General features: G+C 37.9%; 1 protein-coding gene across 1 annotated transcript in view; it reads left to right on the forward strand.

Moving 5' to 3' along the window:
- The window catches only part of MRC1 (mannose receptor C-type 1), a 97,645-nt gene that overhangs the window by 56,962 nt on the left and 27,792 nt on the right, over positions 1-12,891 (forward strand). Inside the window, exons 13-19 of the mRNA XM_005564743.5 lie at positions 3,224-3,351; positions 3,826-3,913; positions 4,964-5,108; positions 6,721-6,762; positions 8,047-8,210; positions 10,930-10,997; positions 12,780-12,880. Coding sequence (XP_005564800.3) covers positions 3,224-3,351; positions 3,826-3,913; positions 4,964-5,108; positions 6,721-6,762; positions 8,047-8,210; positions 10,930-10,997; positions 12,780-12,880 — 736 coding nt within the window. The remainder of the gene's footprint in view (positions 1-3,223; positions 3,352-3,825; positions 3,914-4,963; positions 5,109-6,720; positions 6,763-8,046; positions 8,211-10,929; positions 10,998-12,779; positions 12,881-12,891) is intronic.

Genomic DNA, 12,891 nt, shown 5'->3' on the forward strand with positions numbered 1-12,891 from the left:
AGCTCCTTGGGTGGATGCATTTAGACCCACAAATGTAACCAACAACGTAAATACAGCGCACAGAAGTTGTTTCTCACCTGCTTTGCCACTATCACCTCCTCTCTGCTTCTCTCCTTTCTCCCAGGACTTCTAGATCTACCTCCCTCCTCTCCCCTCTTCCCCACTTCCTCCCTCCCTTTCTTCCCCTCTTACCCTCCCTTCCTCTGTTCCTCCCTTCCTCTGTTCCTTCCTTCCTGCGTTCCTTCTTTTCTCCTTCCTCCCTTCTTCCCCTCCTCCCCCTCCCCATCCCGTTCCTCCTCCTCCTTCTCCTCTTCCTTCTTCTTCTCCTTCTTCTTCTCCTTCTCCTCCTCCTCCTCCTCCTCCTCCTTCTCCTTCTCTCTCTCTCTCTCTCTCTCTCTCCCCCCCCTTCTCTTTCTTTCTCCAATGGGGTCTTGCTCTGTCATCTAGGCTGGAATACAGTGGTACAATCATGGCTCACTGCAGCCTCAAACTTCTGGGCTCAAGTGCTCCTCCCACCTAAGCCTCCCAAGTAGCTACAAGTATGCATCACCATGCCTAGCTAATTTTGAAAATCTTATTTTAAGTAAAGATAGGTCTCACTATGTTGCCCAGGCTAGTCTCAAACTCCTGGCGTCAGTTGATCCTCCCACACAGACCTCCAAAAGCTCTGGAATTACAGGCATGAGCCACTGCACCCAGCCTCTTTTTGTCTTGATAGAAATTTCAGTTTCCTGTCACACTGTTATATTGCAATTCATTTTTTTCCATGCTCTTGAGCCCAAGTTTTAACTAACAAAATTGATAAACTGTTCTACAATAATGCCACAGAGGTATTCTAAAGGTATCCCTTTTTCTGATTTAACCCTGATGAGTATAATGATGGGCGAGGAAAGGAAATGATACGTTGGGGCACACGGCTTTTCAATGCCCATTAAATGACAATTCAATATTCTACCACTATTTAATACATTCAGAGTTTAGGCCATTCCTTTCCTCTTTATGCAATCAAATTCACTAAAGCCAACAACCGGACAAAAAAAGAAACCCAGAAAATAACAAACAAAAACCCCAATGAATTAAGGATTTGGGTCTTTTACTCTTTCTCTTTTATAAGTCACATCCTTTCTAGAGAAAATTAGACTTAGCCAAATACAGAAATGTACCTACTGTATTAGTCTGTTCTCACACTGCTATAAAGATACTGCCTGAGTCTGGGTAATTTAAAAAGGAAAGAGGTTGAATTGACTTCCAGTTCCACATGGCTGGAGAGGCCTCAGGAAACTTAGCATCATGGTGGAAGGGGAAGCAGGCACCTTATTCACAGGGTGGCAGGACAGAGAAGACCACTTGAGAGTATAGGAGAAGCTACCACTTATAAAACCATCAGATCTGAGAAGTCATTCACAAGAACAGCATGGGGGAAACTGCCGTCGTACTCCACTTCCCTCCCTCAATGTGGGGATTACAGGTCCCTCCTTCGACATGTGGGGATTACAGTTTGAGATGAGATTTGGGTGGGGACACAGAGTCAAACCATATTACCTACCTACTGCTTAATGATACCGTTTTGTAATAGTCCTGCTCTCTGTACTTCTTTTATTCAATCCCTTTGAATGGCATATGGCCATGACATGCCCTGTAAGACAGTTTGGCAAGGCTGATGAAGAATTTGCATCAGGATGAGGCTATGTAGTCTTTTCTAACTCAAGAGGAGTATGGTTAATTGAGCTGGTCACTCCCACTAATAGAAATAGGAATCCAGGAAGTCTTCAGTCCAGATTGGCCATCAGATTTAATAACACAATTTAAATAGAAGGCGATGTATTGGGCTAAGACAGAAGAGATTTGTAAATGGATTATTTGAGGACTAACACAAAGAAAATCAAGTATTTTATTGTTACCTCTGGAAACTTTTGGGTTACTACACAAAGGTTGGATTCATCTTATTCCTAGCCTTTGCCTGAGGATGTTAGGCTATGGAGATTTATTGCAGTTTTTCGAGAGAATCAGCAGTTTTACCCAGAGCTGAGAAGTGAACCAGGGGCTTCAGTAGAGAGAATTTTCAGATGGATGTTCAACAAATCAAAATATGTGCTTGACTAGAAATTAGATGGTTTTAGAGGTACTTGGGGTAGGGTTTGTTTGGAAATATATAGACCACCTTTATAAATATTAAGGTGTGAGAATTATTAATGAAATTCAGCTGATAGTAAATTTAGTTAAAAAAATAAAATCTTATATCATAGTCTAGCAAGTTGAGGCATCATAGGAGTCTGGGATATACTGATGTAGATACTTACTTAAACACCTTTGTCCAGATAGCTTGAGTCAAGTTAGGGTCAAGGTGAAGGTTGTCTTCGGCTGCTTAATGACAACTTGGGCAACCATAGTGCCTTGGAAACAAATTTTTTTTCCCATAAGCCTGTGATGTGGGGGTCATAACTCATGAGGACCAATGCACGAGAATTAGAAAAGTCAATGGCCACAAATACCTCCTTTCTATTTACATACTGGGGGGTGTGTCCCAGACTGTCACTGTTGACTGCATTTCACTATTCTCTCTGCAGTCCTCTGAATGTTATGACCCAATTCCTAAATCATATAATCTTTTAAATTTAATTTAGCTCATAACTCCCTGCCAGATGGGTGTCTGTGGTTGCATGTGCTTCAGTAGCTCTTGAAATGTACAACCACAATGAAAAATACAAGGCGGTATTGAAGGACATCACCAACAAAATGTTGAAACATTGCCAGGTTATTCATTGTTTAAGCTGAACACAATAACAAACCGTGCACAGTTTTAGGAAAGTTATTTTCCTTAAAATTCTTTTTATTCATGTTTACTTTCTTTGTATCAAAAGCTTCTTTCATTTTTTTCCATCTCAATGCCACTTTTTACACTTAACCAAATTAATCTTGGCTTCTACAAAGAGCTGTATACATAACCCACATGCCTAAAGCTCCTAAGATTTTCATCTAATTTCTCTTATGCTATAAAATAATTTTATTTTCTAAGGTTTTCTCAACAAAATAATCCCCCAAGTTTTGTTTACCCAAGTATTCACTCATAAATTGATTTTAAAGCAAAAGAATTACATTGTTTTGGGTCATTACAATGTTTTGTTTGTCTGTAAATGAACTCTCATCAAAAGTAAATAATTGTTTCTCTTAATTTGTTTAACTACAAAGTGTAAAATAATTTTTGTAACCATATCATTGTCAGCTGTATGCAAAAGGAAAACACGAGAAGAAAACGTGGTTTGAATCTCGAGATTTTTGTCGAGCTCTGGGTGGAGACTTAGCTAGCATCAATAACAAAGAGGAACAGCAAACGATATGGCGATTAATAACGTAAGTGGTATTTTTATGGATTACTCCTTTTTGTTATCTAGTTGGTGCTTATGAAGTTGAGAAAATTTGTCTGTTTCTGAAATTGTTGTCTCAGGATGCTAGTTTGAGCACCTGTATCATCTCCCAAATCTGTGGGCTCTGTTTGATCTAGTTTTACTTTCAAATCCTTTAATTTTATAAGTGTAAATTCTGCTATGACTTGCTCTATAAAAGTTCAAGATGCTTAATACATACTTGTCTTTCAATACTATACAATTATTTACTCTCAGGCAGTGGCCTGTTTTTAAGATATTTATGGGACATACCAAAATGCACATCTATTGCATACGTCTTCTATTTAGCTGTTGAATCTCTTTACTTGTGTACTATTAATTTATGTTTTGGAGGTAACTTTCAAATGTGGTTAGTCCTCATAAGTTACTGAACTTGCTTCATGCAATAGCATATGCTTTCTTTATGTTTTGGATTTCATAGAGCTAGTGGAAGCTACCACGAACTGTTTTGGTTGGGATTGACATATGGGAGCCCTTCAGAAGGCTTTACTTGGAGTGATGGTTCTCCTGTGAGTAATTTCACTTACTATATAACTTTCTTACTTTATCGTGTATTTATTTTGATGTTATCTTTTTATTTAATCCAAACTTTTAGTAAGACAGGTCATTATGATAGCCACTATCCTGCCATGCAAAGTTGATGTGCAGGTAAACTTCCTAAAACTTGAATGTTTTATACCCTCTTCTAGAACAATAGAAATGGAGACATTTTTGATATTCCCACTAATAATGATTAGGCTTCGTCGGACTTCTCCATTTCCAGGAATGAAGAAGTGAGAGCTTCTGGCACGTGCTGGCAATATTTAGAAGCCCTAGTCATCACAAGAAGTGATTTTGTATAATTTCAGTTCTACCTCTTAATTTCAGTTCTGCCTCCACCAGCAACTTTTCAAGGAACTTTAATGAGGTGGTTTATTTGATGGCTTCATTGACATTTGGGTTTTATATTTACATCTCTGGAAAATACATCATTGTGCTTCGTCCAAAACCCTGTGGGTTATGACTCCACACTGAAAACTCCATCGAGGTCCTAGACCCAGGGCCTCCATTTGTTTCTGCTGTTCATTTTGGCAAAGTTTAGTAGCTCTGTTAGCAATATTTTCTGGGTCTTTTTCTTTTGCAAGAAGAATTAGTTTTATTTCTTTATCCTACACATTTAATAAAGAGAAAAATTCCAAATAACACACTGAAATATTATCCTTTCCAATGGGTTGTAAAATTTAGGAACTCCCAACACTGAGAAGTGGAACTTTGTTGCCAAGTTTTTCCTATATGTAAACCCCCATTTGTGGCCCTTGGATCCATTCTATTTAATAAGAGTAAAGAAAACGTTATAATAATCAATTGTGTACGCAATTCAACGTCGCAAGTTTCCATGTGATAAAAGCTGTTTCTTTTCTACTCGTGTTTGTGAACTGTGCTTTCAAAGCAAAACTATTGTGAAAAAAAGTAAATTGATAAAACAATGCAAATATGTCTTTCGTTTTCTATTTGAATGAATGATTGGCATTGGCTTGATACAAATGGTTAATGGTTGTAGTTTGATGTTTCTAATATAGGTTTCATATGAAAACTGGGCTTATGGAGAACCTAATAATTATCAGAATGTTGAATACTGTGGTGAGCTGAAAGGAGACCCTAGCATGTCTTGGAATGATATTAATTGTGAACACCTTAACAACTGGATTTGCCAGATACACAAAGGTATGATCAGCTCTTCTCTCCTTTATCTCAGCTTGGTAGACTAACCTCCTGACACCCCAGTGTCTTTCCTTTATTAGCAGAAGCAAACAAACAAAATAACAGAACCAGGGAACTGTCAGTGGCCATGATTGCATAGGATAAGCATGAAGTTGGTAAGCACAGATAAATGTGCCAAAGGAACAGAGAAGATCAAAAGGCCACCCAGGAGTTCTGGGCAAGAGTCACATCCTCCCAAATAGTTCCCAAGAGCAGCTCTGATCCTGGCCCAGGTTCCATAGCAGTAGAATTTTGTGGGTGTCCTACGCCGTAAGCAGAATAATGCAAATGCAACTGCCGTTTTGGAATTTTCACCTTCTGACCTACGTTAATCATCAAATAGGGGAACATTTCCCCAAGTCTGAATATTCTCAGTATTGATTTCTCAGATAAACGTTCAACACAGTGAACAATCACCTTGGAGTGGCCTCTGATGCTATGAGCCCCACCATGTTATTGATGGTCAAACAATATGCATGCTGACAGTCATTATCTGGGACTTAGAAAGTTCTACATATCCAAGTCAGGCCAGAGGATCCGAGTTCTAATGTTAAGAGAAACCAACACACCAACCATCAAATAAACAAACCTACCCTCAAACCAAAATATACCTCAATACCTCCGTTGTAAATGGATAAATGGAACCACATTGCCCTCTGCTGTTGGGGAATCTTGGCAACCATTTCAGCTCTATAGCTGGAGATGACTTACTGCTTTGTTTATTTTCCATCCTCTTGCTTATTATTGCTTTCAGAGTTTCTAGAATACAAGTAGTCAGTGGTGGTCCATTGTCCTTTAACGGTCTCTTAGCTACCAATGGCTAGTATCCTTTTTGCATTATTGTAGCTCTGCTCTTGCAGATGTTAAATTCAGCAACCCAAAAGCTAGGTAACCTGAGTCCCTTTATCAGCTTTCAACAACATCCAGATATGTCATTAAGTAATTGGAAAGAAAAATATTTCATTTAACTTTTAGTAAATCATATATTTCAGAAAAACAGATTTTCTTAAAGAAAATACATTTTCTATTTTATAAATATTTTATAAACAAATAGTTCACATTTAGTCATTTCAACTAATGAAATCATAAATAATTTTCACAGATTATAAGATGTCTGACTGAAAAACGAACATCTGTTAAACACCTATTACATACCAATAACTCACGTGTTTTCACAAACTAATCTATTTGGTTTAGTTGACAAAATTAAGGCTAAACGATTGAAACCCAGGCTTGGGATTTGAAGCTAGGCTTTCTGATTCTAAAACTCATTTTTTTTTTTTTTTTTTTTTTTCCTTTCCTTTATGTGACGCTACTTGTGCCTGAAAACTGTGGTGGCTGTAATTTCTGGTGGCTCTGATTGCACCTGATTTGTTTAAGTCTTCACTTCTAATTCTCTTTTCCTTCATTCTGCTCTCCACAACATGATGTACAAATTGGAGAAAGAAAGGGAAGGGAAAAAAGAGAACAACTAAGTTTTTAGCAATATTGACTCATGAAAATAGTGAATATAGAAGGAAATGTAATTAGCAGAAGTTTAAGTACGCTTTATTTCTACTTTGCTCTTGTTTTACAGGACAAACGCCAAAACCTGAGCCAACGCCAGCTCCTCAAGACAGTAGGTGTTTTCTTATTTTTTGATCTCTGTACTGATAACCCTTTCCCTGCCTTTTTTTTTTTTTTTTTTTTTTCTCAATGAAAAATTACTTGCCCTAGGAAGGTAGAGGGCAGAAGTCCTTAATACCTATGAGTGAGAATGTCATGGAAGTTTGAGTCTTCCTCTCCAGACAGAAGCTCATATGCGCAAACATAAGGCATGTTAATACAGTTTCTCAAGGGTTCATGAGTCAATTCCAAGGTCCCGGGTTCTTCTTCTTTAGCACATATATTAGTGTCCACTGGCTGCTGTAACCAGTTACCAGGAACTTGGTGGCTTAAAATAACACGCAGTTACTCCCTTACAGTTCTGGAAGTCAGAAATCTGGAATCAATTTCACTGGGCCAAAATCCAGATGTTGGCAGGACCACGCTCCCGTTAGGGGCTCTAAGGGAGAATCTCTTTCCTTGCCTTTATAAACCAGCATCTAGAGCTGCATTCTGTGAACTCATCAGCTCGTGGCCCCTTCCTCCTTCAAAACCAGCAATGTAGCATCTTCTTCCAGTGATCACATTGCCTCTTTCTCTTTTAGTCAAATGTCCCTCCGCCCCTCTGCATAAGGATACTTGTTATTACATTTAGGGCCCACCTAGACGATCCAGGAGAACCCTCCCATCTCTCAAGATCCTAACTTAATCATGACTATAAAGTCCTATTTTCCATATGAGCTAACATTCATAGGTTCCAGGGGTTAGGAACTAGATATCTTTGGGGGCTTTTATTCAACCTACTGTAGCACAGAACTATGGAACCCCATGTGGTGGAAAAAGCCTGAGGGGCCCACTTGATAAGAGAATTCCTTGCTTCTACCCTGAGGCACCCAAGTCCATCTATTAGAAGTTTTGCTTTTTCTTTTTTCCTTCTTATACTGGGGTAAAAGCTGCTTTCTCATAGTTCCCACTCCTCTGATCTAGAACATTATGGGTGCGTTGTATATAAATCCTTGCAGCTATGCTATCATATTGATGAGAGTGACACCCAGAGTTCTTTTACCCGGTAATGACATATGGAACTTAGCTGGGAATACAAAATGGGTCCTTTTTACTGGGTTGGTAGAAAGTGGATATTTTGGCTGAGGATTCAAATGTCTGTGTTTGACATGGACATTCTGCTGTTGTGGTCTCTCAGAGTTGCAGACGCCTCTTGATATAGCAGCTCTATCCCTTTCACCTTTGCGTGCTACACACACCAAATTCTTGAATTTGTCTGTGTAAAACTCATGGCCTTTTCTCATTAACTTTTCAGATCCACCAGTCACTGAAGATGGGTGGGTTATTTACAAAGACTACCAGTATTATTTCAGCAAAGAGAAGGAAACCATGGACAATGCACGAGCGTTTTGCAAGAGGAATTTTGGTGATCTTGTTTCTATTCAAAGTGAAAGTGAAAAGAAATTTCTATGGAAATATGTAAGAGCATCAATACATTTTTTAAAGTTAACAGTTTTGGGGGGAACAGGTGATGTTTCGTTGTATGGAAAAGTTCTTTAGTGGTGACTTCTGAGATTTTGGTACACCTGTCACCTGAGCAGCGTACACTCTACTGAATGTGTAGTCTTTTATCCCTCACCCCCCTCTTACCTGTCCCTGAGTCCCCAAAGTCCATTGTATCATTCTTATGCCTTTGCATCGTCATAGCTTAGCTTCCACTTATGAGTGAGAATATACGATGTTTGGTTTTCCATTCCTGAGTTACTTCACTTAGAAAAATGGTCTCCAATTCCATCCAGGTTGCTGCAAATGTCATTATTTCATTCCTGAGTAGTATTCCATAGTATATATATACCACATTTTCTTTATCCACTCATTGGCTGATGGGCATTTAGGCTGGTTCCATATTTTTGTGATTGCAAATTGTGCAAATATTAAAAACGTGTGTGCAAATGTTTTTTTCATATAATGACTTATTTTCCTCTGGGTAGATACCCAGTAGTGGGATCGCTGGATCAAATTGTGTTTCTACTTTTAGTTCTTTGAGGAGTCTCCATACTGTTTTGTAGAGTTGCTGTACTAGTTTACATTCCCACCAGCAAGGTAAAAGTGTTTCCTTTTCACCACATCCATGCCAACATCTATTATATTTTTATTTTTTAATTATAGCCATTCTTGCAGGAGTAAGGTGGTGTCACATTGTGGTTTTTGATTTACATTTCCCTGATAATTTGTGATGTTGAGCATTTTTTCATAGAGCATCAGTGATTTAAGGATGGAACAGTGACATATGATAAACATAATGTCTACCATTGGTACCCCCTAGCACAATTTCTAATTATGTGCTGAATTTGCACCTCCAAAGGTCCAGGTAAAGATGGAAATGCAGGAGGAGGAGGAGGAGGTCATAACACAAGTTATGCCCTATTGTTTAAATATTTAGTGCAGAATTGCAGAACTCAGAATAATTTTTTTGTTTGTTTGTTTTTGAGACAATGTCTCGCTCTGTTGCCCTGGCTGGAGTATAGTAGTGTGATCTTGGCTCACTGCAACCTCCGCCTACTGGGTTCAAGCAGTTCTCCTGCTTCAGCCTTCTGAGCAGCTGGGACTACAGGTGCATACCACCATGCCTGGCTAATTTTTGTGTTTTTAGTAGAGACAAGGTTTTACTATGTTGGCCAAGCTGATCTTGAACTCCTGACCCTAAGTGATCTGCCTGCCCTGGCCTCCCAAATTGCTGGGATTGCAGGCGTGAACCACTGTGCCCAGTCCCAGAACCATTTTTTAGCTTGGATTTTGTGAGGATCCATACTTGTTGGCTTTGAGTTCACTAATTTGATTTGCAAAGATTGTAATTCTTAACTAGTTGTTATATGTCAGTCCTGGACCCTTTGTGTATCATATAGCTTAATTTTTAATTTAAAAATCTGGCTTACTTGGCCCAAATTGTTGGCCAACATATAACACAGTTTGATTATTTATTATAATCATCTTTCTTGGTTGTAACAAAATTGTGATACCATCAATATACCTATCACTGAAGGTATAATTTATTTTTATAATTTATTTTTTCCAAGAGTGCTTTGTTCAGTATCTTTCTGATTAAAATTCTTCATGGCCTCATTGCCAGAGAGGAGGTAACAGAGAGAAGCAGGAAAAAATAAGTCGAACAGTACTGAAATAATAAAAATGCATTTGATTTATAAAGGTACTAGAGTATACTCCGGCTTACCATCATCTTGTGGATATAGCTTGCTTTGAAATTCTCAAGATGTTTTCTAATATTGCACAAATATATATATGAAAATCAAATATATCTATATATAGTGAAATAGTACGTTATAATGAAATTAATATATTTTGGGGTTCCTTTCCTTGCTCATGAATACACATATTCTCCCAAGTTTGAAAAACAGATATATCCTCCTTGCTTATACACAGATATACATTATATATGTAATATATACATAAAAATGTATAAAAACAAATATTTAAATAATATATATGAAATAAATATATTTAAAATAAATCTATATGTAAAATATATATAGGAAATATATGTAATATATGTATAATATATATTATACATATCAATTCTCTCACCTCAGCCTTCCAAGTAGATGAGACTACAGGTGTGCACGACCATCTCCCACAGGGTGACTATTTTTCATATATATATTTTGTATATATATTTGACATATAGATTTATTTTACATATATAATTATATTTATTACATTTATAATATAAACATATGATATATTATAAACATATGATAAATTATAAACATGATATGTATAAAATAAATCTAATATATGATTCTTTTTTATATAAAAAAATTTGTACACAATTTAATAACTTGAATTTGTAAAGCAAATGCCTTAAATCATTCTCTATAATATTAAATGCCTACAATAGTTACATTGTTGAAGACATTCTTTAAAACAAAGTAGCCAGTCAGGATTATAGGATTACGCATCAAAGAAAAGACTCTTGCTTTACAAATTCAAAGTATTAAATTGTGTGCATATTTTTTTTTATTTCTAGGAAGAACGTCATATAGAATGTCCTACATTTCTGTAGAAATTCCTCTCTAGAAAAGGTTTCGATTAGGCTGCCTCATCAATATGTATGTTTTGTTCAAGAACTTGCCGATTGTGTGATTCTAAATTAAATTATACGTAAACTTCCTTGTTTCAGGTAAACAGAAATGATGCACAGTCCGCGTATTTCATTGGTTTATTGATCAGCTTGGATAAAAAGTTTGCGTAAGTAAATCAAGCTGGAAACAGCTCTGCTTGGGTTAGTGTTCTGACCGAAACCTAGGAGTTATTTTGGGATTTTTCTTTGTGGAATGCATTTTTTAAAATCCTGCAGCATTCTCAATTGAAATAGCAACTTTAAAAAAAGAATTCAAAATAATTCTATTAAATATTTTCAGCACTACAAATGCCAAACAAACAACTCAAAATTGGGTTCAGTTTTGCAAAACTACACTTTTCTTTGTTTTGAGATGTCATCATCTGTCAGGAAATCATCTACTAAAAAGTTGTGTTAGACATATACAAATACTGAACTTATTTAAAACATTGTAATCCCATCTGGGATGAGAACCTTGCTAACCTTGCTGCTGGGAACCACAGTATCCTTTCCTATTGCCCTGTTCCCCGTGTTAGCAGCATTATTTTGAAGCACACTTTCAAATTGCAGGAAATACTTTCCCTTTAAAAGAGTGATTGTCCCATTTTCTATTAGATATAGGAGCCAGAAAAAGCTGTAGGGACATGAGGAAATTAATACATTTAAGTTTTTTTTTCTTGTACATTAATACATATGTCCTCTAGAGTTTGAAGGGCATATATGTCCTCCTGGCTCATATACAGATTTTTTTAGCCTCATGTATTCCAGGGGACTGCTATTGTCATCTTTGAGCAATAGAGACCTAAATTCAAGGTCCTTATTGTTATTATTATTATTATTATTATTATTATTATTATTATTATTTGAGACAGGTCTCGCTCTGTTGCCCAGGCTGGAGTGCAATGGGTCAATCACAGCTCACTGCAGCCTTGAAATCCTGGGTTCAAGCAATCCTTCCATTTCAGCCTCCTAAGTAGCTGGGATGACAGACATGCACCACCATACCCCACAGGGTCATTATTTTTAAAGAGTACAAATGCTGGATCTTCCTTTGGACAAGGAACGTCATTTTATCATTTCTAATGTGAAAAAGTCAAATTGATGATCTCATGACTGGTCCCCTTCTGGCTCTCACGGTCTCTGAATTTCTGTAGTTTGCAGACATAAGTTTAGGCCACCTACATTACAAGAAACTAGAGTAAACACGAGAATCAGAGAGTGAGCCTAATGAGAAATTCTACATGCTCTGCCTCTCCATGGGTGGTTTGGTTTTGTGGGAATCATGCCCGGGGAACGCGATGGGAGGATTTTTGTCTCTGACTCATTTCCAGAGTAATCAGGGTCTCCACTTTGCGACTAAAGGTGGTTTCTTCCTGGGAGGGAAAAGAAGACAGCCTAGACATGGCATGAGGGTTCCCACTGCTGAGTGCGATGCATGGAACACACCAAATACTCAGGCATTGGGGGTTTTCCTGCCATTCTCTGGAGGTCTCCCTATTCTGGGTTGACTTGTCCTGCCCCACCAGTAGGCTGTAGCCAACTTTTTTTTTTTTTTTTTTTGAGACTAAGTTTCATTCTTGTTGCCCAGGCTGGAGTGCAATGGTGTGATCTTGGCTCGCTGCAGCCTCTGCCTCCCAGTTCAAGCGATTCTCCTGCCTTAGCCTCCCGAGTGGCTGGGATTGCCGGAGCCCACAACGATGCCTGGCTAATTTTTTTTTTAATTTTAATTTTTAGTAGAGATGGAGTTTTGCCATGTTGGTCAGGCTGGTCTCAAACTCCTGGCTTCAGGTGATCCATCCGCCTTGGCCTCCTGTAGTGGTGGGATTACAGGCGTGAGCCACTGCTCCTGACCTGTATCCAATTATTCTAATGATTGGATCATTGCAAAATGCCTGAATTTTCTTTTCCAGTTGGATGGATGGAAGCAAAGTGGATTACGTGTCTTGGGCCACAGGTGAACCCAATTTTGCAAATGAGGATGAAAACTGTGTGACCATGTATTCAAATTCAGGTAGGCAAGTC

Source organism: Macaca fascicularis, chromosome 9, assembly GCF_037993035.2.
Source record: "Macaca fascicularis isolate 582-1 chromosome 9, T2T-MFA8v1.1".
NCBI classification, from domain to species: domain Eukaryota; kingdom Metazoa; phylum Chordata; class Mammalia; order Primates; family Cercopithecidae; genus Macaca; species Macaca fascicularis.